The 26,980-nt window shown below is 42.2% G+C and overlaps 2 protein-coding genes across 4 annotated transcripts in view; both read left to right on the top strand.

The window, feature by feature from the left end:
* The window catches only part of ENPP2 (ectonucleotide pyrophosphatase/phosphodiesterase 2), a 106,877-nt gene extending 94,255 nt beyond the window's left edge, over positions 1-12,622 (top strand). For 2 of the 3 annotated variants that reach the window (XM_074943911.1, XM_074943909.1), the window contains exons 20-25: positions 1,593-1,729; positions 2,253-2,388; positions 4,087-4,164; positions 7,374-7,506; positions 9,209-9,365; positions 12,024-12,619. In XM_074943911.1, the coding sequence (XP_074800012.1) occupies positions 1,593-1,729; positions 2,253-2,388; positions 4,087-4,164; positions 7,374-7,506; positions 9,209-9,365; positions 12,024-12,194 (812 nt within the window). In that variant the 3' untranslated portion in view covers positions 12,195-12,619. Of the gene's footprint in view, positions 1-1,592; positions 1,730-2,252; positions 2,389-4,086; positions 4,165-7,373; positions 7,507-9,208; positions 9,366-12,023 lie in introns of all 3 variants that reach the window. The other variant, XM_074943912.1, reaches the window with a different exon arrangement.
* A 946-nt stretch (positions 12,623-13,568) lies between these two features.
* On the top strand, positions 13,569-15,177 carry LOC141981285 (uncharacterized). The gene is made up of 2 exons (XM_074942967.1): positions 13,569-13,944; positions 14,611-15,177. The coding sequence occupies exons 1-2, from the start codon at positions 13,749-13,751 to the stop codon at positions 15,162-15,164; spliced, it is 750 nt and encodes a 249-aa protein (XP_074799068.1). The 5' UTR covers positions 13,569-13,748; the 3' UTR covers positions 15,165-15,177.
* The last annotated feature ends 11,803 nt before the right edge of the window (positions 15,178-26,980 follow it).

Here is a 26,980-nt window from a genome sequence, read left to right on the forward strand (position 1 = left end):
TCCAATTTCCTTTTAGAATCTTGCTAAATTCCGTTCGCCGTGTGTGTGTTAGCTTGAGCTGGACCAAACTTTGTAAACTTTCCCTGCTACTTTAGCAAATCTTGTAGTTTTTTGGAATTGGATCCTGAGCTACTTCTAGTCAGGCATTTATGGTGTTTTTTTTGGGGGGGGGGGGTGTATAGCTTTCATAGATCTTTCAGTTTCCTTAATTCTAGTAATACAAACGGGTAAAATTATTCCTTGCTTCTGCAAGTTTAATTGCTTTTCTACAGGTTATCATCATAAAGCACCTGATGAAATTTTGGTCTGGCATTTTTAACTACCTATAATTCTGCTGTTATACCTATCACTAAACCAATGTCCACATCAAAAACAGAATTAAATTTTTCTTTTCACTATGGAATCTAACAGTAGAGCATGGGAGGCATGCTACTACAACTTTGTCTTAAACCAATTTCTGCTAATTACTGAAGGAATACTTCATTCTGTACCAATTAATGGTAACCGCAAACAAGTACCACTGTACTTGCAGGCATCCTGAAACCTTGATCTTGTTTTGGTTATAACTTTTTTTTCAACATTTTATCAGTTTTTCTTAGTAAACTATGAATACATTTGTTCTTGTACATGTCTTCAGAAATTTAGCTACTGTAGCACCTGTGTCAATTTCAGTCGTCCTATGTAAGTTGTCTGTATTCGCAAAAAGAAAAGGAGTATTTGTGGCACCTTAGAGACTAACCAATTTATTTGAGCATAAGCTTTCGTGAGCTACAGCTCACTTCATCGGAATACAGCTCACTTCATCGGATGCATTTCACAAAAGCTTATGCTCAAATAAATTTGTTAGTCTCTAAGGTGCCATAAATACTCCTTTTCTTTTTGCGAATACAGACTAACACGGCTGCTACTCTGAAACTTGTCTATATTTGTGAATCCAACATGGTACACTTGAATCGCACTTGTTCTAAGCTAGAACTGGCCAAAACTAGGGATTTCTGGTTTGCAGGACATGTTGCCGTTTCTTAATTTGATTTCATTCTAAATCAGAACAAAACCAAGGTTTTTGTAATTTCTCTCAAACTGCAAGTCCACTTCCCTCTTCTTAAAAAATCACTTCAGAAACACTGGCACAGGTTGTTTCCAAAAAGAAATAGGCTCCCTGGACTCATAGTTGCTGGCTGAAATTGACATTCGTGTCGAGTTTCACCACTGCTGTTTAGAGGGGGCATGGTTTTCTATGCAGGGGAGACCAGCTTCTTGGAGGCTACTTGCATGTGAGCAGACCAGAATGGAGCTGCAGGTCTGGTAGTTCCTCTGCTGAGGCACCCACCCCAAGGCTATTCTGAATCTGAGCAGTTCCACTGCCATTCTGTGTTTGGGGGATGGATGGGATGAGATGGGAAGAATTTCTCTTTTTATCCTTTAAAGTCTAAACTACTGTATTTCTGTAGCAGTCAGCTCCGTTATTTAGACTGGGTGCTACACAGGGGATTTGCCTTTTAAATGGGCATGTGTTGGACACATTGATTCTGGCTGGGTTTTTTCTTCTTAGGTATTACATATAAGTTAATGTAACTTCCTCCAATTTCTAGAGAAACACCTCCTGTACGGACGTCCTGCAGTACTTTATCGTACCAAGTACAATATCTTACATCACCAAGACTTTGAAAGTGGTTACAGTGAAACATTCCTGATGCCTCTCTGGACATCATACACTATTTCAAAACAGGTCAGATTTATCTTTGCTTTTGAAAAATGACATACAAGATTACTACTACCTGTTTTCCTGGAGTCTTAAAATTCCTTTTCCTTCAGGGAATTTCCTGCTTGGAATAACATAGATTTCCATTATAAAGAGCACTTCCACTCTCCATGAAAAATTCCATTAAGGACCATATGCTGTTTTGCTTATTGGTTTAAAAAAAACCCCAACACTTAACCCAGGATTTGTTTTTCTGCAACAGAATGTCTAGTTTAATCCTCTAGTTTATCCAGTTGTTTCCAATGGGAATTCCTACTACTAAATTGCTGAAGTAGACTGTCTCATGGAACAGGTTTTTACTATAAAGGTTGATGGATATATTTTATATTCTAGAGGATCCTTCCTCTTACCCGTTGACTATTTGAAATCATTATGCTTCACATAACATTCTTTATTGATGTTAGGCCTAAACAAGTCACACTCTCTTGTTTCTGACTTCTTTTCCTGGAATGATATTTACAGTTGATTCCATGTATGCCTTTCAATGCAGGCAGAGGTATCTGGTGTCCCTGAGCATCTCTCTAACTGCGTGAGGCCTGATCTGCGCATTTCTCCAGGAAACAGTCAGAGCTGTTCAGCCTACAGAGCAGATAAACAAATGACTTATGGATTTCTTTTTCCTCCTCGTAAGTTTAAATAGGATGTCTGTAGAATATAAAGGAGATATTCTGTATGCAGTTACTTTTGGTTCCATAGAGATTTTTGAGCTTCCTCTTATCAGTTAGGGAAACTTTTTCCTAGGAAAAAGAAGGCACAAGATCTGTAGGGGTTGAGGGTTTTTAAGTGCCACAGAACAGGTATTTGATAGCCTCAGTATTAACAATTATTTTTTGTGGAGAGATCGTAGTAACCCAATGGAACTGTTATCAGCTAAATGTAACTCCGTTTTAATTGTACATGATGTTGACTACTGTATGAATTTCAGTTCTCTCTCTGCTTCTGAAAAGTTCAGTAACTCAAATATCCATTCAGCTGACAATCAATCTCTTTATTATCAAAAAGAAGGATAAGAGGTGATTTGATCAGTCCAGAACTACTTGCATGGGAAGAAGATATCTGGAAATAGAGAAGGGCTCTTTTGTCTAGCAAACAAAGACAAAACAAGACCTCAGTGATTGAAAGTTAAATTTGAAACTTGACCAATTCAAAACTGGAAATAAGATATAAATATTTAACAATGAGAGTAATTAACCATTAGAACAGCTTACCAATATGGTAGATTTTTCCGTCTTTCTCAATCTTCAAGTCAAGTCTGGATGTCTTACTTTTATATAAGCTACAGCATTTCTTAGAAACTGAGCTTGATGTAGAAATTACAGGCTGGAATTCTATAAGCTGACCTTATGCCTAACCCAGGCCATAGATCAGTGATCCCTTCTGGACTTAAAATCCATGGATATGAAATAAGATGATCACAAAAGAGCCATTTTGTGCCATCAAATACTGGTTGAATAGTTTGAAACCTGGTATTTATTGTGTATGCAGTAATGATGAAGGGAGAGAGCCACAGCTGGCAAAATTTGGCTTCACTCCTCTTTAAGTCAATGTACCTACGCCAATATACACCAGCAGAGCATCTGGCCAGCAGTATTCAATTCAAAATCCTAGAGAAACACAGCTAGTGTCTGAATTTCTTTGTCATAAGCTTTAATAAACTATTACTACATGTCACAACCAAAATTGTTTAGTCTGAAAACTTAATGAGAATGGATTTCTCTGTCTGTAAAGAGAGATCAAGAATTTTTCATGCATGTTGTACAAATGATTATCTTAGGCTCTGCTGGCTGACTTGCTTACCACCTCTTCAGTCTCTGGGGAATGGATGGATATGCCAGTCAGAATTAATGTCTGAGCAGATGGTTGCAGCCTTGGGGGATGACTTCCTCCCCTCTGACTTATTAAAGGAAGGGTTGAAATGGTTTTTAAAAGGAGTATGTATGTAACAGAACTAAAGGCAGTAGGGAGATGGATCATTTCTCGATTTTTCTGAACAGACTCTATTCTGCCTTGAAGTGTGAGCCTTTAAAAAAAAAAAAAAAAAGTTGCAAAACAATACAGCACAATTATCACACCACGTGAGAATGTGCAAAAATAGAAACAAATTTAGCTGGTGGAAGATTGAAACATGGACAAAACCCCTCTGTTCTGAGTCCATCTGTCATGCAAAGTAATAAGAAATTGTGTTTTAATTTAATCCAGAGTCTCATTTAGAAGATCATCTTTCTTTTGATTACTGCCTGCAATTGTTTAATTTATTTTTCTTGAGTCTCTGAGATTGTCACTAGGAACTTTCATGTTAACACGTCTTGTTCTATGACTTTCAGAACTAAGTTCCTCTGCAGAAGCTAAATATGATGCCTTTCTAATAACAAATATCATTCCAATGTATCCTGCCTTCAAAAGTAAGTATGACACTCTTGTGGGTTACAGCTGATTCCACGCACCACTTAGCTAAGTGGTATAGATATCTTTCAAAAGTGGTTTGGCTGCTGAACTATGGAATGAACCGATTTAGAGGTTTAGTGAATAATTTTCACCTGGCTTCTCTGAATACATGTATAGGAATACAGGTGGATCAAATGGATTTATCACAGATGGGGCTAAATGCATCTAAACAAAGTGAACTGACCTAAATCTAACTGAAACCCATTAACTTTTCTTTGGTTTGTGCGCCGCTTTGCTTCCTAGTTTTGGTGGGAGGCAGCAAACTATCAGACTATTCTGGTGGCATTTCTGGCTTGGCTGGAAGCAGAAAGTCTTGGAAGAGGCTCAAGAAGCAGCTCTTGTGAGATTTCCAACCCAAATTCTAGACCAGAGAGGTTTGGCTAAACCTCAAAACTCTGGGATGGTTTTCAAACCAAAGGAGGGATTTAGCAAGCCTGTGGGTAGAAACAAGTGGTGATCTACATAAGGAGCTTGAGCAAAGGTGGCAAAATGAGTTACCTGACCAAACAGTGGAAAATCATTACTGATTACTCACTCTGAAGTCATGATTTATAAAAATGCGATTTCCAGGAACATAATCATAGGACCAAACAACCATAAATTGCTCATACTGTGGTGGTCTTTTTTTATTATAACTTGGTGTTGGAGTCCCCAACAACTCAGGGTTCGCCAGTGGAGGGGTTGATGGTAGTCATGATTTCTGTAGTATTTTGAAGTATGCATGTGCTGTACAGAGGAAGAAGGTCCCCATACAGAGGATTTTAAAATGTATAACGGGAAAATGGAGGACGTCTGAGGAGCTCTGTGCGTGTCCCATATTTTATAAATGAAGATGCTTATAGGTTAAGGGAGGAAGTGTATTGATATCTTGTCCGATATGACAATCTATCTATGTCCTTCAGAAGACACAGCTCTTCCATAATATGTTACAATATAACTAAGTCATTGCAGAGTCCACCTAGTTCCAGAAATTAGACAATTAATATCTAATTAATTGTCTAATAAATTCAGGGAACCTCACTGAAAGGAATGTGCTTTTCATGCTGTTTTAGATTTGACCTTCTTTAGAGATTAGAGGTTTTGCTATTCAGTTAATCATAGCAGCACTGAGACTTTGTGCTTATGAAGAGCCAAGGACATTGAAAGTGTGTGTGTGAATACTCAGACCTACTGCTAGAGAAGGAGCAGCAAGCTCTCTGTAGAAGATCTTTTGCAATGTCAGCCTTAGAATGATACTGTGCATTTCCTTTATCACTCATTAGAAAAAGATTAATAAAGCACAGAGAAATCTAGCAGGCTTCATCTAGAGCAGTGATACTCAGACTCAGTGGTTTGGGAGCCAAATTTAGTGATCAACGTTACCCAAAATAGCCACCGTGTTGTTTTTATTAACTACAATTGGTTAACAACATAGTGAAAGCAGCTTGATTTGTTAATAACTTAGATTGGTTAATAGTTAAATCACACAGTGTTGTAATATCCTGTGCTGCAAAGAGCTGCAGGAGACACATTAAATATCCACTTGCAGCTCACGAGCCTCAGTCTGAGTGTCACTGATCTAGCGAAACTGAGGCTGTCTACACTGGCAATTGAACAACAAAAATTTTCGTCTTGCAGAGGTGTTAATCCGCCCCCCACCCCCAGAGATGAAAAGTTTAGCCACGACAAGTGCCAGTGTAAATAACGAATTGTCGGCAGGAGCGCTTTCCTGCCGACAACGCAAACGCTGCTCGTTGGGGGTGGAAGTTTTTTGTCAGCAGGAGAGCTGACAACCAGCAGCTACCCACCATGACTTTTAGTGGCATGGCTGTGGTGACCCAGCCATGTTGCTAAAAGCTGTGTGGTGTAGACAAAGCCTCAGTGAAGCTACACTAAATCTGTAGTAAGACTTCTAAAACTGTCTTGCATGACTTTCTGATAAACAAACTAGGGAAATGAAACCTAGATGGAGCTACTATAAGGTGGGTGCATAACTGGTTGGAAAACTGTTCCAAGAGAGTAGTTATTGGTGGTTCACAGTCAAGCTGGAAGGGGGGCATATTAAGTGGGGTCCTGCAGGGATCAGTTCTGGGTCCGGTTCTGTTCAATATTTTCATCAATGATTTAGATAATGACATAAGGAATACACTTATGGAGTCTGCAGACGATACCAAGCTGGGAGAATAAGGATTAAAATTCAAAATGATTTGCACAAACTGGAGAAATGGTCTGAAGTAAATAGGATGAAATTCAATAGGGACAAATGCAAAGTACTCCACATAGGAAGGAAAAACTCAGTTGCACCCGTACAAAATGGGAAGTGACTGCCGAGGAAGGAGTACTGCGGAAAGGGATCTGGGGGTCATAGTGGATCACAAGCTAAATATGTGTGAACAGTGTAACACCATTGCAAAAAAAAAGCAAACCTCATTCTGGGATGTATTAGCAGGAATGTTGTAAGTAAGACATGAGAAGTAATTCTTCCACTCTACTCCACGCTGATTAGGCCTCAACTAAAGTATTGCATCCAGTTCTGGGCATTTCAGGAAAGATGTGGACAAATTGGAGAAAGTCCAGAGAAGAGGGGAAAAAAATGATTAAAGGTCTAGAAAACATGACCTATGAGGGAAGATTGGAAAAAATGGGTTTGTTTAGTCTGGAGAAGAGAAGATTGAGAGGGGACATAACAGTTTTCAAGTACATAAAATGTCACAAGTGGGGGGGGGGAAATTGTTCTCCTTAACCTCTGAGGATAGAACAAGAAGCAATGGCTTAAACTGCAGGAAGGGTGGTCAAAGTCCAAATTTTTTGGTCAAGGTATAGTCAAGGTCCAGACTTCTGAGAAAATAATAATAAACTAATGATAATGATGATACGAAGTAAATAAAAAGATTTTGGGGTCCATTTAAAAGCATCTGGTGGTTCGGATTTGGCTCCAGTCCACCTATTGACTACCCCGATCTAAATAATACTTGGTTCTGCCACGTGTGCAGGGGACAGAACTATATGACCTCTCAAGGTCTCTTCCAGTCCTATAATTCTGTGATTCTACAATAATGCCTCGGATAGCTGCATGCATAATATGAATGAACTGTTTGGATTTTTATCCTTGCACATAAAGCATATCTAGAAACTCCTATCTAAGCATTGTTTTGGTCACTAAAGGTAATCTTGTGTCTTTGCGCAGAGGTATGGAATTATTTTCAAAGGGTTTTGGTGAAGAGGTATGCAACTGAACGAAATGGAGTAAATGTCATAAGTGGACCAATCTTCGATTATGACTATGATGGTTTACATGACACACCAGAAAAGATAAAACAGTAAGAATTTATATTTAAATGCATTAACTGTTCTTAATGACTGTCTAAAAATACAGTATTTCCCAATTGGTTGGTATTTGGGCTCGAGGTACAAGGTGCTAACTTGTAAAGCCATCAATCAAGTTCTTTGAAGTCAATAAAACTGCTGGTTAGTTTATGATCTGGTAAGCATAAGTTTCTTGACTCTCGCATATCTTGTTAAAGGAAGTATTCTCAGGATTAAATGCCCTTATGGGTGGGGATAAAAAAGCAATTCGTTCCGTTCTAGAGAACAACAATGGAACTACCGATCACCAGAGAATTCCCTACCTTGACCTTGTAGTGTTCATTCATCCTTCCTATGATGGCAACTTTGATGGGAACCTCACTAACTGCAGTATTTTCCAATACTTTTACTTGTAAGTGTGGGGCACATTCTGCTTACGTAGCTTGCAATGCAGTGCTAAGGACAATAGGGCTATGGAGTTAAATACTCAAGTCTTTTGTTAATTCATGTTGAACAATGCTTTCCTACCAATAATCTTGAAATACCTCATCAGAAGGTATATTCTAGAATCTTTACATCTGCTTATAATATCTGTGGTGCTCTAACTATACAAACTAGTTGGTTCATTTTATGATGGTGACTACATCAAGAAAGCGTGTCGACTTCTAGAGCCACAGTCTGAGCTGCCCTTACTATAGTTTAGAGTGAAGAAAGAGAGAAAGTTAAAGTGGGCTGTTTTGCCATTTTTGTAGACCTTAGATTTTTGGGACCTTCTGTGGACCACTCCAGTTCCCACTGTAAATTAGAGCAACCTAAAGACTTGGATATTTTTCTGAGAGATAATCTAATTCAGTCAGATACCATTGGAATTCATATGGGAATTAATGAGTGAAATTTTATGGTCTGTTATGTAGAAGCAGGGATAGAGTAAGACACAGCCATTATAGGCCCATGTCTAAAGCCCCAGCTCCTGGAGTCATGTTATTACATTAGAATCTCAGCTTTCATTTTAAAAAAGTTTGTAGAGCCCTCAAGGTTGCAAAATAAATCTAGTAAATGTGTAGCCTCTCGGCTTTGCTGAGTCTGCAGATAGCCAGAAACAATAGCTCCAAATTGATCCTCCAAATTGATTGAATGGCAGAGATGAAACCTCTCTGTGGGCCCTGTCACAACCACTTCCGGCAATAAAATCTATGAATAACTTATCAATGGCTGACAACTCCAATGGGGCCATTCCAGGAATAACCATTCGGGGGCCATTCCAGCATGCAGAGGCATTCTAGCCACACCCGTCATCCCAGGGCCTGAGGAAAGAAGGGGAGATGGACGTAGAGCTGCTATGCTGACTTGAAGATTTCCTATATGCTGAAAGGAATTCTCCTGGCTGACTCAAGAATCCAGACTCTGGACCCCAATGTTCTTTGCTTGGTTTCTGGTCTGTAGTGAAGCCCTTTAAATAGGGTTAGTGGGCAACAAGTAGGAATTAATTTTAGAATGTTTCAACTGTATTTAATTTTAGAATGTTTCAACTTGGAGCTTCCTAGTGACCTCTATACCAACATTTACTCACATTCTAACTGAAGAGGACACCTGTCTGTGAAGGTGGATATGAGTACTCTGACAACACTACGTACAAATAGCACTTCACAAGGAATCTCTTATTTAAGAGTTCATCTGGCAGATTTTGCTAAATGTTTGTTTGCATTTTCCTCCTAGGTATGTGGAAGGCAGTTCAGTTCCAGTTCCAACTCATTACTACAGTATCATAACTAGCTGTTTAGATTTCACTCAGCCTGCTGATAAATGCGATGGGCCACTATCCGTCCTTTCATACATACTTCCCCACCGGCCTGACAATGATGAGAGCTGTAATGTAAGTTCAAATAGGCTCTGCTACATTAGTTTCCATAACTAGTATGTATAGACATAGCCATGGGTAAAATCCCATTCAGTGACTTTTTAAAAAAAATGATTATTGAACACTTATGAGGACTTAACCCAGAATGTCTTGCCTGTAGTCAAACAAGAAAAGTTGGGCTCAACGGGTAGTGATCAATGGCTTGATGTCTAGTTGGCAGCCGGTATCAAGTAGAGGGCCCAACAATCTAGACCGCTTTCTATCCATCTTATAGTCCATTCAGTCAATCCATACTTTTTTAACTTTCTGGCAAGAATACTGTAGGAGACCAAATCAAAAGCTTTGCTAAAGTCAAGGTATATCATGTCCACTGGTTTCACTTCATCCACAGAGCCATGTTGTGTTTATGTTGTCTTGGTGCACAAAGCCAGAGCTGCTGGTCCAGCTGCAAGTAGAAGTAAACTTTCCAAGTCTACCCACAATACTCCTGGAACACTGTTCCTCCTGTTATCCATCAAGCACCTTTTCTCTTCTCCTTCAATTCCTTCCTTGAAACCCCAAATCTCTGAGCAGTCTTCTCCCTATCACTAATTCCCATGTTCTCTCTCTTGAACTTATTGTTTTATTTTTAGACTGTAAACTTTTTGGGATGGGAATGTGTCTTATCAATATTTAAATGCTGTGCGCTTTTTGGAGTAGGTATAAACTTACGATGCTGAGTTTATTTTGTATATCGCCTTCCTCTCTGAATCTCGCTATTGGCTCTCCCTTCCCTGAATCAAGCTCCAGCTTCTAACCTTCAAAACTCCTATAACTTCACTGCTTCCTAAACCTCTGCCCTGATTTCCTCCTGCACCCAGTCCTGCTTGGACACTCTGTTCAAATCTTTGTTCTAAGCCATGCTGTAGGCCTTAGCCTTTCTGCTAATATAATCCATTGCTTTCACTCCTCTGTCAGGAAAGTTAGTCCTACTTACCCATGAAATGTTCAAACTAATGGCCACACCCTATTCTGTTTTGTCTTGTTTGTCTTCACATACGCCTTTAGAGTATAAATTCATCAGCCTTGATATCTGCTGTGCACCATTCACTCCCTATGCTTACAGTGCTGTGTATATTTACAGTTGTGTGCATGTACAACATTATGTAAATTATGACTATTTGCCATCTTCATGTGGCAAAAAAACACTTGATAAACTAGAGAAAAATGTAATTGGACAAAATGGCGCTGATCCTGAGATCACCATATCAGCTCTGTTCTTGCACCATGGTATTCCATCTGATTCAAATGAGTGTCTGGCTGTGTCTAACCTCCAATTCTGTAGGGATGGGTGAACTGTGAGGGGTAAAAACTATCCTTAACCTCTCCAAAACTTTTTTCTGAGATTTAAAAAATAGCACTTTTTTTCATTGCTCGTTCCTTTTTTCACATCTCTCTGTGTTTCTGGGTTCCAGCTGGGACTTGCAAAAATTTAATGAATTAAATCTCACAGCAGCCATGTATAATACAGTAGTAGTATTTCCATTTCACCAATGGAGAAACTGAGAGGCAGACACAGGCGCTGACTTTCCAAAGTGCCAGGGGATGTTTGACCCCTGGCTCTGTCCCAGGCCCTGCCTCTACTCCACCCCGTCCCCCAAGGCCCTAAATCTTGATTTGTCTTGCAGACTTCTTGTTTTGGCTAGTTTCCTATTGGCATATAGAGCTAAAGGTGAAATAGTTTTGTCTCTGAGAAATATAGCAGATCAAAACAGACTGGCACTGGGTCACAGAGATGTACTTTAGATCCACACTCTAACTTATTATTCAGTGCTTTACTCCCATGCTGTGCAAACAATCACTTCCCTCACTTACTGGCTGTCACAGGGTGACCCCCAAACCTCACCTATTGCATCTCTGATATTTTTTTTTTTTTTTGGTCATGTCTAACTCTGTTTCCTGGGGAGAGTAGACGTTAGTTTTTAATGACATAGGTTTGTTTTTACTTGGGGACTTTGTCAAGTTAATGAGGAAAACATTAGTCTGAGGACCAAAACCAGAAACTAAAAACTTTTGTGTAGAACTTGGTCTTGGGCAAGTTGGGCTAGTCACATGCAAGGATGATGCTGCTGAATGGCTGTCAGTATTCTTTTTACAGTGAGGATCTATGGAAGATTAAAATAGTAGTGAGGCATTGTTATTTGATGAGGCAAGGACATGCTGGTCAGATCAGAATGAGGCTGTGGCTAAAGTTTGAGATAAAGGTTCAAAGCCTAACCAGGGCTAGAACTCGTTTACATAATATTATGCCAAAGTTGCAAGATCCTTTTGTGAGATTTTGATACAAAATGGCAGAAATATTGAGTGAGCAACAGATTTTCCAATAGCACCATCATCTGGTCCCACCAGGAGATCTACAACTATTCTTGCAAGACTCCTGATGTATTGGGCCATTCTCAGGTAACTTCAACTCTTTTTGAAGTTTGACAACGTTTGAATCCAAATCCTAAAATTAAGACCTGACCCAAAACTATACCTCCATGCATTCTTTATTTACCATTAATTGACTTTGAATGGAAGAGCATGTGAAGATCATGTGTCTAATTGGAGCTAACTAATTAGGAAAGGTACAATACACTTTCAGAGGCAGGACAGATTCTGCACTAAAACTAAATCCAGTTGTTTTCATTTCAGAGCTCAGAGGAAGAATCCAAGTGGGTTGAAGATCTCCTGAAGATGCACACCGCACGAGTGCGTGACATTGAACAAATTACGAGCTTGGACTTCTTCCGAAAGACCAGCCGAAGCTACACAGAAATTCTCTCCCTAAAGACATACCTGCATACATTTGAAAGTGAAATTTAACTTTCTGATTTTACTCAGTGCATCCTTCTATCAACTGGTGTATATTTTTATATTGTTTTTATATTTATTAATTTGAAACCAGGACATTAAAAATATTAGTATTTTAATCCTGTATCAAATCTTAACTATTAAGCCCTTGTGTCAGTTGTTTTGTTTCTCTGATGTTTAATGTAGGTATGGGGTTTTTAGTGTGCTTGTAATACTGCAGCTTGCATCCTTAGTCACAGTGTTTAAGTGGTGCTGTAGAATCGATACTTGCATTGAGGAAATATTAATTTTCCAGTGCTCCTTTGCCACGTTTGTAGTCCTGTACTGTATATCAAAATACTGAACATGTAAAATTACATTAATTTACTATTAACTATGTGACAGAAGTATTTAAACCCTTTAGACAAAAAGAATCTTAAATATAATAAACCACACATTCAGTTTTTTTAATGTCTTTCTTTGCTTTCCTTTCAGAGGATATTTGAGTCACTGGAAGCTGAATGCTTTAGGCTTTCTTACTTACAGAGCTTGAGCCAATTTGTCATGCTTGCAAGTGTGGTTCTGCTGTCTGAAGTTACTATGAATCTAGGGCCCCTTTCTGATTCTAAGGGCATGTTTACACTTACCTCCAGAGCAATCGATCCAGCGGGGGTCGATTTATTGTGTCTTTACTGCCGAGCGCTCTCCCATTGACTCCGGTAATCCACTGGAGCAAGAAGAATAGGTGGAGTCGACGGGGGAGCATCAGCAGTCGACCTACCGCTGTGAAGACTCCATGGTAAGTAGATCTAAGGACGTCGACTTCAGCTATGTTATTCATGTAGCTGACGTTGCGTAATTTAAATCCCACCCCCGTCCCCTGCCAGTGTAGACCAGGCCTATGTGCGTAGGACAGAATATGTAGTAGGCCAGGCAATCAATACTGGCCAGTAAGCATTTCTGACTCCGTGGCTAGAGTGCTCCCGGTACCACACCTCGGCAAGTGGAATAACGTTTGGTGTGCCCCCGCTTGAGCGCTGCGGCACCAGTGTGGACGTCCTGGTCTGTTAGTGTGCTCTGATTGGCCTCCAGAAGTGTCCCACAATGCTTGTTCTAGCCACTCTGGTCATCACTTTGAACTCTACTGCCCTGCCCTCAGGTGACCAACTGTCAGACCCGCCCTTTAAATTCTCTGGGAATTTTGAAAATCCCCTTCCTGTTTGCTCAGCCAGGCGTGGAATGCTCTCAGCGAATCTTTCCAGGTGACCATGCCTCCACGCGCCAGGTGATCCCTAGTATGGAGCAATGGCGAGGTGCTGGACCTCATCAGTGTTTGGGGGGAGGAATCTGTCCAGTCCCAGCTGCAGGGATTACAATATCTTCTGGCAGATGTCATGGCCCCTTTCCAGCATGGCCCTTGAGCAGGATGCTCTGCAGTGCAGGGTTAAAGTGAAGGAGCTGCAAAATGCCTACCGCAAAGCCTGAGAGGCAAACAACTGCTCCGGTGCTGCCCCTGCCACCTGCCGTTTTTACAAAGAGCTGGCCGCGATACTTGGGGGCAACCCCACCTCCACTCCAAGTACCACCATGGACACTTCAGAGCCCAGCTCAACAAGGCAGGAAGAGGAGCAGCAGCAAAGCGGGAGCGAGGGTGCTCTGGCAGAGGAAGACACCCCAGAATCCCTAGATGCATGCAGCCAGGAGCTGTTCTCAAGCCAGGAGGAAGGTAGCCAGTCGTGGTGGCCGGTGCTTGGGGAAGGACAAACACCAGAGGAGGTTCCCGGTAAGGGGCTTTTATTTTGGGAAGAAAGTTATTTGGTGCTGGCTCTTGGGCCGAGGAGGGTTGGGGCTGCATGCATGCCTAGATGCGGAATAGGGCATTGATGTGCACTCTCACATCGTGGTAATTGGCCTCAGTGATCTCTTCAAAGGTCTCATCCAGAACTTGGGCAATGCGCTTGCGCAGGCTTTTCAGGAGAGCCACTTTTGTCCTCATCCCAGTAAGGCTAACTTGTCCGCGCCACTGTGCCGTGAGGGGCAGGGGGACCATTGCTGCACACAGGCACGCTGCGTATGGACCAGGGCGGAAGCCACATTGCAGTAGAAGACCCTCCCTTGCTTCCCTGGTCACCCTCAGCAGTGAGATAATTTCTAGGACGAACTCCTGTGGAAAATGTGGGGACAGTGTTCAGTATAGGGGCCCCCTCCTGCTGTTGGCTCTCCCCAAGGCACAGAAACCCAGAGGACAGTACAGCTGTGAAACAATCAGTCACGCTTGACCCTGTGCTGACTCACCATTTGGGGCTCCTGTGGGTTATGTGCGCTCGCTTTGGGACGGGCAAATTATGCTATTGTGTAGACTGTGCTCGCCCTTAATTATGGCGGAATCATTGCTCTGTCTGGTGTGAACAATGCTGCCGCTGTTAAGTGTTGCGTTTTGCCTTTACAGATGCAACCTTGAGATCTCAGCCGTTCGGGTTATCAACGGCCAAGAGGCTGCAAAGAATCAGGGAGAGGCCACGTAAAAGCAAAGCGGACGTGCTGCATGAAGTAATGCAGCATTCAGCTAATGAAAATCAAAAAGTGCAGGAGTGGCGGGACAGTGAAAGGAGGATCTGTCGTCAGAATGAGGAGCGCCGGCACAAAAGCGCGGTGCTCCGGCAGCAAAGCACGGATCGGCTGATAAGAATCATGGAGCACCAAGCGGACTCGATCCAGGCGCTCGTAGCCATGCAGGCGGAGCACTACCACACCCGCCCCCTGCTGCAGCCCTTGTCCCAAAACTCTTTCCCTTGTGCCCCCATGTCACCTCCAACCCACTTTCCCCAACATCTGGGTTCTTACCACCACCAGCTGCCTCCAACACCTGTAGCTTCACCACCCAGCCCTGAAAACTACAACCCTGACTCACTGCACTCAACCCCCATCGCCATGCAGTATAGCCATCCTGAAGTGCAGCACGCATTGCACAGCACACCAGACAGGACATACGCAAATCTGTGATTGTACTGTTCCCCACCCCATCCCCTTGCCCTTTGCGTTTCCCAAGCAATTGTGTTGTTTCTTTTCAATAAATTTATTTATTGGCTTTGAAAACATTCTTTATTATAGCATAACCTTAGCCCAGGAAAGCAACAGGCCCTGCAAGTCCGTGTATCATACGTAGCAAACACAGATTCCTACCACACTTCACTCCCGTGCAGGGCACCACACCAGACATTACTGTTGGCTTTCAGCCTCAAATTGCTCCCTCAAGGCATCCCTCTAATAGCCCTGGTCTCTGGCTGTTCAAATTCAGCCTCCAGGTGTTGAACTTCTGAGGTCCATGCCTGAGTGAATTTTTCACTCTTCCCTTCACAAATGTTATGGAGGGTACAGCACACGGATATAACCGTGGGGATGCTGTTATCAGCCAGGTCCAGCTTCCCATACAGAGAGCGCCAGCAACCTTTGAACGTCCAAAGTGCACTCCACAGTCATTCTGCACCGGCTCAGCCTGTTGTTGAACTGCTCCTTGTTGCTGTCAAGGCTCCCAGTGTAGGGTTTCATGAGCCACGGCATCAAAGGGTAAGCGGGTTTCCAAGGATCACAATGGGCATTTCGACTTCGCCTATGGTGATCTTCTGGTCTGGGAAAAAAGTCCCGGCTTGCAGCTTTCTGAACAGGCCAGTGTTCCAAAAGATGCATGTGTCATGTACCTTTCCAGCCCAGCCTGCGTTAATGTCAACGAAACACCCATGGTGATCCACAAGCGCCTGGAGAACCATAGAGAAATACCTCTTCCGATTAACGTACTTGGAGGCTAGGTGGGCTGGTGCCAGAATTGGAATGTGTGTGCCATCTATCGCCCCTCTGCAGTTAGGGAAACCCCATTTGTGCAAAGCCATCCACGATGTCATGCACGTTACCCGGAGTCACGATTCTTCTGAGCGGGATGCTATTAATGGCCCTGCAAACTTGCATCAGCATGATTCCAACGGTCGACTTCCCCACTCCAAACTGGTTAGCGACCAATCAGTAGCTGTCTGGAGTTGCCAGCTTCCAGATTGCAATAGCCACCCACTTTTCCACCGTCAGGGCAGCTCTCAATCTCGTGTCCTTGCACCACAGGGTGGGGGCGAGCTCCTCGCACAGTCCCATGGAAGTGGCTTTTCTCATCCGAAAGTTCTGCAGCCGCTGCTCGTCATCCCAGACGTGCATGACGATGCGATCCCACCACTCAGTGCTTGTTTCCCGAGCCCAGAAGTGGCTTTTCACGGTGGTGAGCATGTCCGTGTACGCCACGAGCAAACTCATGTTGTTTGCGTTACTCGAGTCCATATCATCGTCTGAGTCCTCACTGTCACTTTGGATCTTAAGGAATAACTCGACTGCCAAACGTGATGCGCTGGCGAGACTCGTCAGCATATTCCTCAGCAGTTTGGGCTCCATTCCCGCAGACCGAAAGGGAAGACAGAGCACACAGTACAAAAAATGTTGAAAGATGGTGCCAAATGTGGACAGAAGCGAAGGGAATGCTGGGATGCGAACCGATGCATCACGAGGCGTTGGGACAGGACCCAGAATGCCCCGCACTCCCTGCCCCCTTCTCACAAGCCACAGTGCTGGAATGGGAAGAGGAGCTCTGTGGGATAGCTGCCCACAATGCACCGCTCCCAAAGCCGCTGCAAATGTGGCCACGCCAGTGCGTTTGCAGATGTCAGTGTGGACAGACTGCAGCGCTTTCCCTACTGCGCTCTCCGAAGGCGGGTTTAACTCACAGCACTCTACGTCTGCAAGTGTAGCCATGCCCACAGGGGGGTGGCTTGAGCAAAGTTGATCTGGAGATTAATGATAAACAATGCAGACTGAACCTTATGCTGCAGTTCTTAGAAAGTTGTTCTTCAGGGCAGAGTGGGACTTTAGGCTCGATGGAGGTTTGCCATATTTCTCTTGGTGGTAATCCGGTTTGTTATGACCTCATTGTAGCAATCCGCACCTTGGGATACAAGTGTGGGGATAAACCAAAACTGTTCTTTTTCAAACAACCTACGATTAATATTTCCATTGATTTTTTTTTTTTAAATGAAGATAATACTTTTAGTACTTCTGAATAATCCAACAGTCAGGTTTGGTATTCTAATACAAATGCTAAAGTCAGCTTAATTTATCAATGAACACAACATTAGCATTTTAATAGGAGAGACTTTCAGATGAAGTACTAATGATTGTACGGAAATAAGTTCACATAGCTTTGTTTGAGAAATGTTCTAGTCTTGCAACATAAAAGTTGTCTCTTGTGGTTGTCTGGTAACATTGGAAGTATTTTATTTTTCTGTAGGCTGCAGGCAGGGCTTTCTGCCACCACAAACTTTAATTTCTTACACATCCTACAATGGGTATTTTTCTTTAGATTGAAAACTGTTTCCAGTTAAAATGTCCCTGTGAACTCATATAAACTGAATCTAAGACCACCAGTACTGTGTGTTTTGATCTTCAGGTCAATTTTTAATGACTTAATCTCTCTCCATTTCCTCCAAATGAAAAATACACTGAGATATAACCATGGAGTATTAGATCTCTTAAACACTCTGCTTTAGGCACCAGTTAAAGAAATGACTGTCTGCGTCCCTGCTCTTGTATTTTAATTTCATTGAACAATGGTGCCTTAAAGATCAGTGTGTAGAGAAATGTGAAATTTAACTCATTTCATATTGTCAAAGTATGCAGTGCTTTAGCTTCCATTGTGTCGACAGCAGGAAAGGATATTCACACCTTGCCCTAAACTGTTGTATAACTGTTAAATGTTGGCTGCATTTGAGTAATGGGTGTGGTGGCTTCTGAATATAAAATACTCCTTTTGTGATGAAAGGTGCTATGTCAGGGGTTCTCAAACTGGCGGTCGGGACCCCTCAGGGGGTCATGAGGTTATTACATGCGGGGTCACGAGTTGTCAGCCTCCACCCCAAACCCCGCTTTGCCTCCAGCATTTATAATGGTGTTAAATATATTTAAGTGTTTTTAGTTAATAAGGGGGGTTGCACTCAGAGGCTTGCTAAGTGAAAGCGGTCACCAGTACAAAAGTTGGAGAACTGTGCTATGTGAATGTAAGACTTTTAGTACAGAACTGAAGCTGTGAAAAGCTCCTCCAAATCTCTAAGGTAACACAATCCCGCTGGAGGAAGACTAAACATTTTAAAGCTAACTTTTAATTTCCCTATTGCTTCTTTTAAGAAAAGCAACCAATTTATTACTACCCAGTGGAACCTTTCCACTCCCTTTGGGCCATTTTGAAAACATGCATAAAATACCTTGTGTGTCTTGCGCTTCCCTTTCCACCACAAATGCGAAGTTGTTACTTCCAAACTTCTGATACTACCATGGCTTTTGTTGTGTATAGAGTGGTCACTATCAGGAAAATGAACGTTGAATTTGCCATCCAGGTGCATAAAATGTCCTGTATGGTGGTAGAGCTGGTCAGTTCTGCAAGAAATTCTCATTTTTCCATGCCAAAGCCAAAATTTCCTGCAAAATGAAAATTCTGAGATTTCAGTTTGGGATGGTCAAAATGTGTTGCTTCGTTAAGTTAAACTGTTTTGCTTTGACTTTAAAATTTTGAGTCATTTCAGTTGGACTCATATAATATAAATCAAAGTGGTAAAGTTAGTACAAAACATTTTATCTTATTGAAATGACATGTTCTGATTTCTCCCCCCCCGGTGAAATTTTCAGTCAGTATTTTCCTGGGAAACTGCTAAACTGGTCCTGCATTTCACCCCAGTGTTGGCTATATTTCAGTAATGGGAGAACAGTTTCCTATATTATATGAAAAAAGAAAAGGAGTACTTGTGGCACCTTAGAGACTAACCAATTTATTTGAGCATAAGCTTTCGTGAGCTACAGCTCACTTCATCGGATGCAGTGAAGTGATGAAGTGAGTTGTAGCTCACGAAAGCTTGTGGTCAAATAAATTGGTTAGTCTCTAAGGTGCCACAAGTACTCCTTTTCTTTTCGTGAATACAAACTAACACGGCTGTTACTCTGAAACCTCTATTATATGCAGATTCTAAAGTGCTTTGGGCTCCATATGGGAGAAAGGGACTATTGAAATGTTATCAGTAGCTCCACACCATATAATGGGTCTATTCCCAAGAGTGAAGTTGCATGCATAAATGTTTGCAAGATCAACCTCGTTGTATGGCTGCAGGCAATTACAGAACAAGCCCCCTATAGTCCCCAACCTCTCGATTTATTTACAAAGGAATGGGCCAGCGTATCTTTAGATGGAATGCAGCTTTTGACATGTAAAATCCTTCAAAAAGCACATGATTTCATATCTTGCAGCCATCAGCTGTTTCAGGATAAGCACAGACTCTTGAATTCAGGAGTTGGCAGGATCTGTACTATAAGGAAAGGGGAGGAAGGCCTGACTCGTGAGTGATCTTGGTTTAGAACAGCTGGATTTGTGGTAGTTGGTGTGCACCTGTATTATGTCACTTTGAGCTGTTAAAATTTAAATTAGCTTTGAATTCACCTTTTTAAGAAAGCACTGCCATCTTCTCTGAAGAAACCACCTAGCTCAGGTGGACCATTCTCTGTTGGAGGATGCTACTTTTGGTCCTGGATATATTGCTCACAACTCCAAGACTGAATGGGAAACCCCCTTTCTCTTTCTTGAAGAACTTTGCATAGACCCCATCTATTGTACCCATTCCTAGAGAGTTGAGCTGCTGCACATTTTTCTACATTTTGGGCTACTACTAGAGAATTTTAATGCACCTAGAAGTAGTTTGTGACAGGTACTGCATCTGCTAAAGTACCTCTGATCTACAAAAGTCTGGTAATGTTTTCACTTAGAACAGCGTATTTCATCTAGGGGTCTTGTGTTGCTTTTACAGTCATGAATTAACTAACTTTCACCCTATTCCTGCAAGGTAGCTATTCTCTGTTGTACAGATGGGGAAACTGAGGCACAAAGAGGTTGTCATTTGTTCACGGTTGTGCATTCAACACAGCAGCAGTGAGCTGTGAATAGCTCTATGCAGGAGGCTAGAATACCACTCTCCTGTTTTCATGCCCAGACCATCACAATCCTAAACCTCTCCAGGGCAGAGTTGCCAAGGTGGAGAAAATCCTGTAGTAGTATAATTCTACCAAGTGGAAAGCTGAGAGTGGAAAATAGATTCCTCATGTGACTTAAATCAAATTGAAATGCAGGATTCCAGAGGCAAAAGCCTAGTACATTGAGTACAGTAAATTAGTGCTGGATTAAGCCTCAGTAGGGCCCGTATCCAATCCAACCAAACAACAAATCAAAGCGTTAGTGGCAATCCTTGCTCTCTGCCAATGCTCTCTCCAGGCTCCAGCTTGGATGCCAGCATTTTGTAGTGGTGGGGTCCTCTGGGTATCTTTATATGCAAACTCTGTGAATCTGTAGCCTCTAGCCTAGCCGAGATCCATGAATTTTACTTTGGTTTGCCCCTGGATGGAATGCCATACAGCTAATGCACCCATTCTGATGTATGGAATATGTGCTGATAAGAAAAGTATATATTGTGAGAATAAAGCTTCCAGCAAATGGATGATGATCTATTAACTGGGCAGCTTCAAAGTGGGGCCATATGTGTTTGGTGTGTGTAAAGTTCAGCCCTCATTCAAGACAGGAGAAAAGGTATTTTAAACACTGGAAAAAACCTAATCTAGTTTCTTCTTTGCACTTGTTGTGTAAATACGAGATAAGAACAGTATTCCCAAGGTTACTGCAAACAGCCCATCACTACAGAGTACAAGCTAACATTTACCAAATGTATATTGACATAAAAAGCAGCACCGCCGCAGTAAACTGCGGTAAACAAAACCACTTGTTTCTTTGCATTTACAAGTCAAAAGTTTTAACCAATGAGATGTAAACGGTTTAAATATTTTACTGAATCTCAGTGCACAAAGAACAGTCTCTTTAAAGTTTTCCTCTTGCATAATGTAGTGTTCACAACTAATGCATGCATTAATTATTTTTAGGGCTGTCAAGCGATTAAAAAAATTAATCACCGTTTTAATTGCACTGTTACATAGTAGAATACCATTTATTTAAAAATTCTGGTGGTTTTCTAGATTTTCAAATATAGGCTTGGGGCTCCAGACTTCAGCCCCAGTTGGGGTGCGGGGCTGGGGGCTTCAGCCGCTCTCTCCTTTTGAGACTTCAGCGCACCTCCCCTGCCCCGCCCCGCCCCCACCGCCGATGCCTCCCTCCCTGCCCAGAGGTATGTGATTAATGCATTAAAATTACCACATTAATTTTTTTTCAGTTTAATCCCAGGCGTTAACTGTGATTGACAACCCTAGTTATTTTGAAGCATAACATCATTATCGTTGTTTTCTGAATCTGCTGGTCAAAAGGTCACTGGGATTTGTTGTGCACATTTCGCCATAGGGAATTTAGCAGGTGAAGAAATCAGACTAATATTAATAGTAGATTTGCAAGATATAATTGTTTGACCCTGCAAATGGAACTTGCTAGAGAATGTTGGAAGCCTTGACCAAAATGGGGAATCTTCTTCATGAGAATTTACCTTGGAACTGTTTGCCAGAAGCTGGGAATGGGCGACAGGGGATGGATCACTTGATGGTGACCTGTTCTGTTCATTCCCTCTTAGGTGCCTGGCATTGGCCACTGTTGGAAGACAGGCTACTGGGCTAGATGGAGCTTTGGTCTGATCCAGTATGGCCATTCTTATGTTTTTGGGACAGCTGTAAAATTTTGTGCAGCAAACAGAACTGTTCATTAGAGAGAGAATCTAGCTCTGACTGATTTGATTGACATGGTAGGTAGAGGGGAGAAAATTGGAATGAAAGGGAGAGGAGAGACATGGGCGGTGTGTGAACCCCCCCATTCGGGAAGACTAGCCCCAGGTCCCGCCCCTTTCACCTTAGCCTGCTTCTGAGCCCTCCCCTGATAGAGTGCTAGCCCCCACTTTCTACCGAAGAGATCTGACTCCTAGGACAGGGCTATGCAGCCAGGATCATGGCCACTTAGGGGAGAAAGAGAAACTCAGATTTACAAAAACAACTTTAAATTTTTTTCCAGGGGAAAACATATTTTGTCTAGAAACTACCCACATTTGAAAAGTGAAATTAAGGTTAACAATTGGCCTACTCGTAGTGTTTCTCAAATGCGGACACCATGGCCACATGCAGCCACCAGAGGCTCTTCTTGTGGCCACAGCCTCCTGGGCTGTGATGGGGGGGCAAAACAGTGCCCCCCTGCTTCCTGTTGCTCCTGGTTGCCCTGCCCCGCTCTGGAGACATCTGGGACAAAATGTGGGAGGATCAGGCAGCCAGTGAGTTCTCCGCCTTCCCAGGGATGGTGGGGCCCTGGCATGGCAGGAGGCTCTAGCTGTGGGGCTTCAGACTCCAGCCTCAGAGTCCACCCACGCAGCTTCGTGCTCCGTCCCTGGGCCCTGGCTACAGGGCTTCAGGTTCTGGCTCCTTGCTACCTCCCCCAGCCATCCACTGCCTCCCCTGACCCCCCCATCCAGGGCTTAATTTGTCCCCAGGCTTGCCAGAGCTGAGTAAGTCTGCTGTGAAAAGTGATACCTGTATGTTTGTAAATATCGCTTTTCACAACAGACTTACTAGCTAGCACTAAATTACAATGATTTGGACGTGTATATGTGCATATTTATTTGTTTTTCCTAAAGCTGGTGGCAGCTCTCTCACTTTTTCCTAAAACACTTTATTAGCAAGAGCTGGTGGCTGCCCTCTGAGGCCACCAAATAATTTGTCCTGAGAACCCCTAAGGTTTTAAATGTGTTAAAGTGATGAGAAACATGTAGCTGTAAAGACAAGTGTAAAAGTCAGGAGACTGAGAGAAGATTTTGCAAGCAGCCTTAGCTCTGTCCCTTCTTTTGTCCATATAATGGGCTTCATTGGTGTGTTGTAAAGACTGCACCAATTACTGGAGCTTTTCACTGTATCAACAACAAACGACAATGCAATGCATGCTCCTTTCATGCTACTGCATGTTTCAATGTGGTAGCCTGGCCTCTTTGCTATTTTGTGTGGCATTAATGAGGTAAAGGGGCAAATCAAGCCTGTTTCTGGAGTGAGGAAGGAACAGAGCCATATATTCAGTAGAGGTTCTTAATACCTCTGTGCAGGGTGGAGGAAGTACCTTAGACTCTAGCTCATTGTAAGATGTCAGCTAGGGGGAGATGGGGTTTGCGTCAGCTGCAGAAATATGAGAGAGGCACTTGGGCAGCTAGCGAGAGAGGTCCATGACTTCTTAGGAAACATCTTAATGAGCATTTTTCACACCAGTGAGCTCTCTGTTTATATTTTTAAGGATATGGTTGTACTCTAAAGCGCTCGCCATGGGTTTAAAAATAAAAATATAGATGACCATAAACAGCTAAAGGGTTAACAGGGTTCACCGTCTAAGGGCCTGATCCTGGAACTCCTTGCAGTAATGTATCAGGAATAACTCCACTGGGTTACATGGGGTTACACCACAATTACATGGGAGTAAGTGAGAGCGGAATTTGGCCGAGACTGCAAGCTCTGATGGAGAAGTCAAGGGTTCATCGTCCTATAACAAGCAGTTGTATTGGACTGGTTTAGAGAGGATGATTGTACAATAGTTACTGAGGGCAACGTAACAATAAGATCCTCCAAACCAAATTCTTGGAGTAGACTGTCTACTGTAGACCAGGCTCTAACTGAGAGACTGTTAGCCAGGTGAGAGAGCTCTCAATTGTCAACCCCTTGACATCTGATCTGGTTAACCTCAGACTTTCCATACCAAAAAAGCCCTCTTCTCTGGTGAGAGAATTACATATGAAATTTAGGTAGGAAACAGCTTTCTGGAAGAGGTTTCAACTGAAGAGGGTGGGGAGATAGGAAGGAGTTCCCATTGGTCCTGTAAGAGACAGCTAGTTCCAACCTTAACTACAGTGTAATGTCACTATTGTGGCTCAGCTGTAATCAAACTTTACAAAGTGTGTGGGGAAACCATGTGTGTGAAAGACAACCCAAATTAAAATTGTAATATACTTTAGCATTTACACTGGGTAGCGTAAAACTCCCAACAGTGAATAACTATGCCTATTGACCCACCTCAAATGAGAATCTGCCTCAATTTCCATTAAAACTCCTGCCCTTCAACCTCTCAGAACTATGACCTTACAATTAGGGCACAGGACTGGGACTTAGGAGATCTTGGTTCTTTTGTCCACTCCTAACTCAGTCTTCCTAGGTGACCTTGCGCATGTCAAGTAAATAGCTCTCTGCCTTTGTTTCTTCATGTGTAGAAATGTGGAGGATAATACTGAGCTAACTAATGGGGATGTTGTGGGGTTTAAATCACTGATAGCTGTGAAGTGCTCTATGATGATCGACCCAGGAATAGCTACAAAGGAATAGCAAAATAATACTACCAAAAATCAAGTTTCAGGGCTCCCTGTATCTCGTGGCTTTAAGACCTTTTTAAAATTTAGAAGTTGTCTGTTTGGCTTGTTTTAGAATGATACTGTGCAAATACTGGTTTCAGAGTAGCAGCCATGTTAGTCAGTATTCGCAAAAAGAAAAGGAGGACTTGTGGCACCTTAGAGACTAACAAATTTATTTGAGCATAAGCTCACGAAAGCTTATGCTCAGATAAATTTGTTAGTCTCTAAGGTGCCACAAGTCCTCCTTTTCTTTGTGCAAATACTGAATCTAATGCTAGCTTTTCTCGGGGGTGTTACTCATGAACTCTAATCTGGTTTTGGTGCCTTCCAACAAACTACTTTTTGTAAATTATAATTTATTAAGACATTTTAAAAAAAAGACACCAGTTTTGATTTCCACCCCAGGAACACAGGACCAGTTTTTGTAAATGAAAAATTTCATAAGAGTCTGTAAGATGTTTAAATCTACTTCGTGTGGGTGGTGTCTGCCTGGAACCACTTAAAGACATCAAGTCTATTAGGTCAATGATCTATAGTATGAAATGGAAATTCTCAGTGCAGGCCTTGACCTGTTAGACCAGGTTAATACAAACTCTTGGGTAAATACAGATTTAACATAACTCCTCAATAGAATAAATTGAGTATTGCCGCCCCTGTGACTCGAAGCCAAGTAAGAAAAAGAGCATGATCACTTCTATCTGTACAGGACTGGAATTGATAGGCGAAGCCAGCCTTCCTCTCAAATACTGAAACTTGGACCCAATGCAACTTTCATTGAGGCTGGGGGGAGTCTTTCCATTGACTTCAATGGGAGCTGAGTTGGACCTCTAAAATTCACCCCTGGAGAATGAGCTAACAAAAAGCCTATGGAGCTCTTACGTCCTCTGTTGAGGGCGTGTGTCAAGAAGTTGTGGTGGTCCCCCCAGGAGAACATACAAGCTAACATCACACATTTCAGTAGGTGCCCCTTTTATGGAGACATAATAAAAACAAAAGTTGCAGGCAAACCTTTGTTCTTTTCTTTCTTGGTGTTTTGTTGAAGAAGAAAGTGTTTTATATATAATGTTTCCAATTTATGTAACTTCTTGGCTGCATGGAGACTTCAGCCTGAACTAAAGGATGCACTTTGTTTCAACTCTATCACCCTAGTCTTTCCTTTGCCATAAATTATTCTCACTATTTTCAATGGATTTCTAGGTGCATTCATGAAACATGGGAGCCCTCCTGTGGTCAAAATAATTATTAAACATTCCTGTAGCTGTTACCCCAAGTCCTGTGTCTAGCCTAAACGTGTAGAGAAAACCCAACCTAAATTGACTGAAGTCAGTGGGAGATTTGAGTGCACAAGAGCAGCAGAGCTGGAGTTTTAATCTAGTTTTAAATCTACCCATATACTATTAATTAAGGAGAGGTTCAGTCAGCCCAGAAAAAGAGCCACATGTTTTGGGAGTTTTTGTGAAGGTTTGGAGATGACCCCATCTGATTTTCTCCTCCTCACTATAGCTTTCCTTTCCCATTTTGTCATCTTATGGTCTGGGGGTTGTCTAGCCATCTTTCACCATTTCTGCACCTTTCCACCTCACTCAATGCAGTCTTCTTTTCATGGAGCTGGCTGGGGTGCTCCCCCCCCCCCTTTAACTTTTGAAAGCATCTTAGGACTCCGTGGCTATGTGCAATCCTGCTTGAATATTTTGTGAGTTATTCAGGGGCTGTATTATATGACTGTACAGCACCTAGCGCAATGGGTTTGAACTTGGCTGTGTTCTTGAGGTGTTACCGCAATATAAATGTATGTTTGCTCTGCAGAGGGTAAGTACGAGAACTAGGTACCACTTAAGCTCTCAAAATAAGTTTGAATGTCAATTAAATGTTGCCTAGGTCTTGGAAAGAGCAGTCCAGGCTAGACAGGGATGGTAGAGCCTTGTTTGTTCCCTAGGTGATGTGCAGGAAGGTTTCAGATAGGTCTTGCCTGGCCCTGGTGTGAATTTCACCCTGAAAACATTTGCAAATTGATTCAAATCACAAAAAGAAAATTTTGCAAATTTATTCCCAGAAAAGAATTGAAGCTTTTTATTTCTGTATTTGTTATGTATTTGGATTTATGAATAGGCCCATTTTATGCTCTGGGCACCTTTCCATAAATCTAGTTATAAAGAAAGGTGTCATACAGTAGCCTGTATTTCCCATTCTATTAAAAACAAAACAGCAAATAAAGCGGGAATAAAAAAAAAAAAATTACATCCCTCTAGCAGCTACTCCATCCCCAAATATGTCAGGGTAAATTCTTTCCTAAGGCAGTCTACTTTTCTTACCATCGTGTCACCTAAGTGCCCAGAGGAGCTCTAGACAACACAATGGTGAAAAAAACAGCACCTTGTCTACAATGAGGTCATAACT

The sequence above is a fragment of the Natator depressus genome, chromosome 2, assembly GCF_965152275.1.
Source record: "Natator depressus isolate rNatDep1 chromosome 2, rNatDep2.hap1, whole genome shotgun sequence".
Lineage (NCBI taxonomy): Eukaryota > Metazoa > Chordata > Testudines > Cheloniidae > Natator > Natator depressus.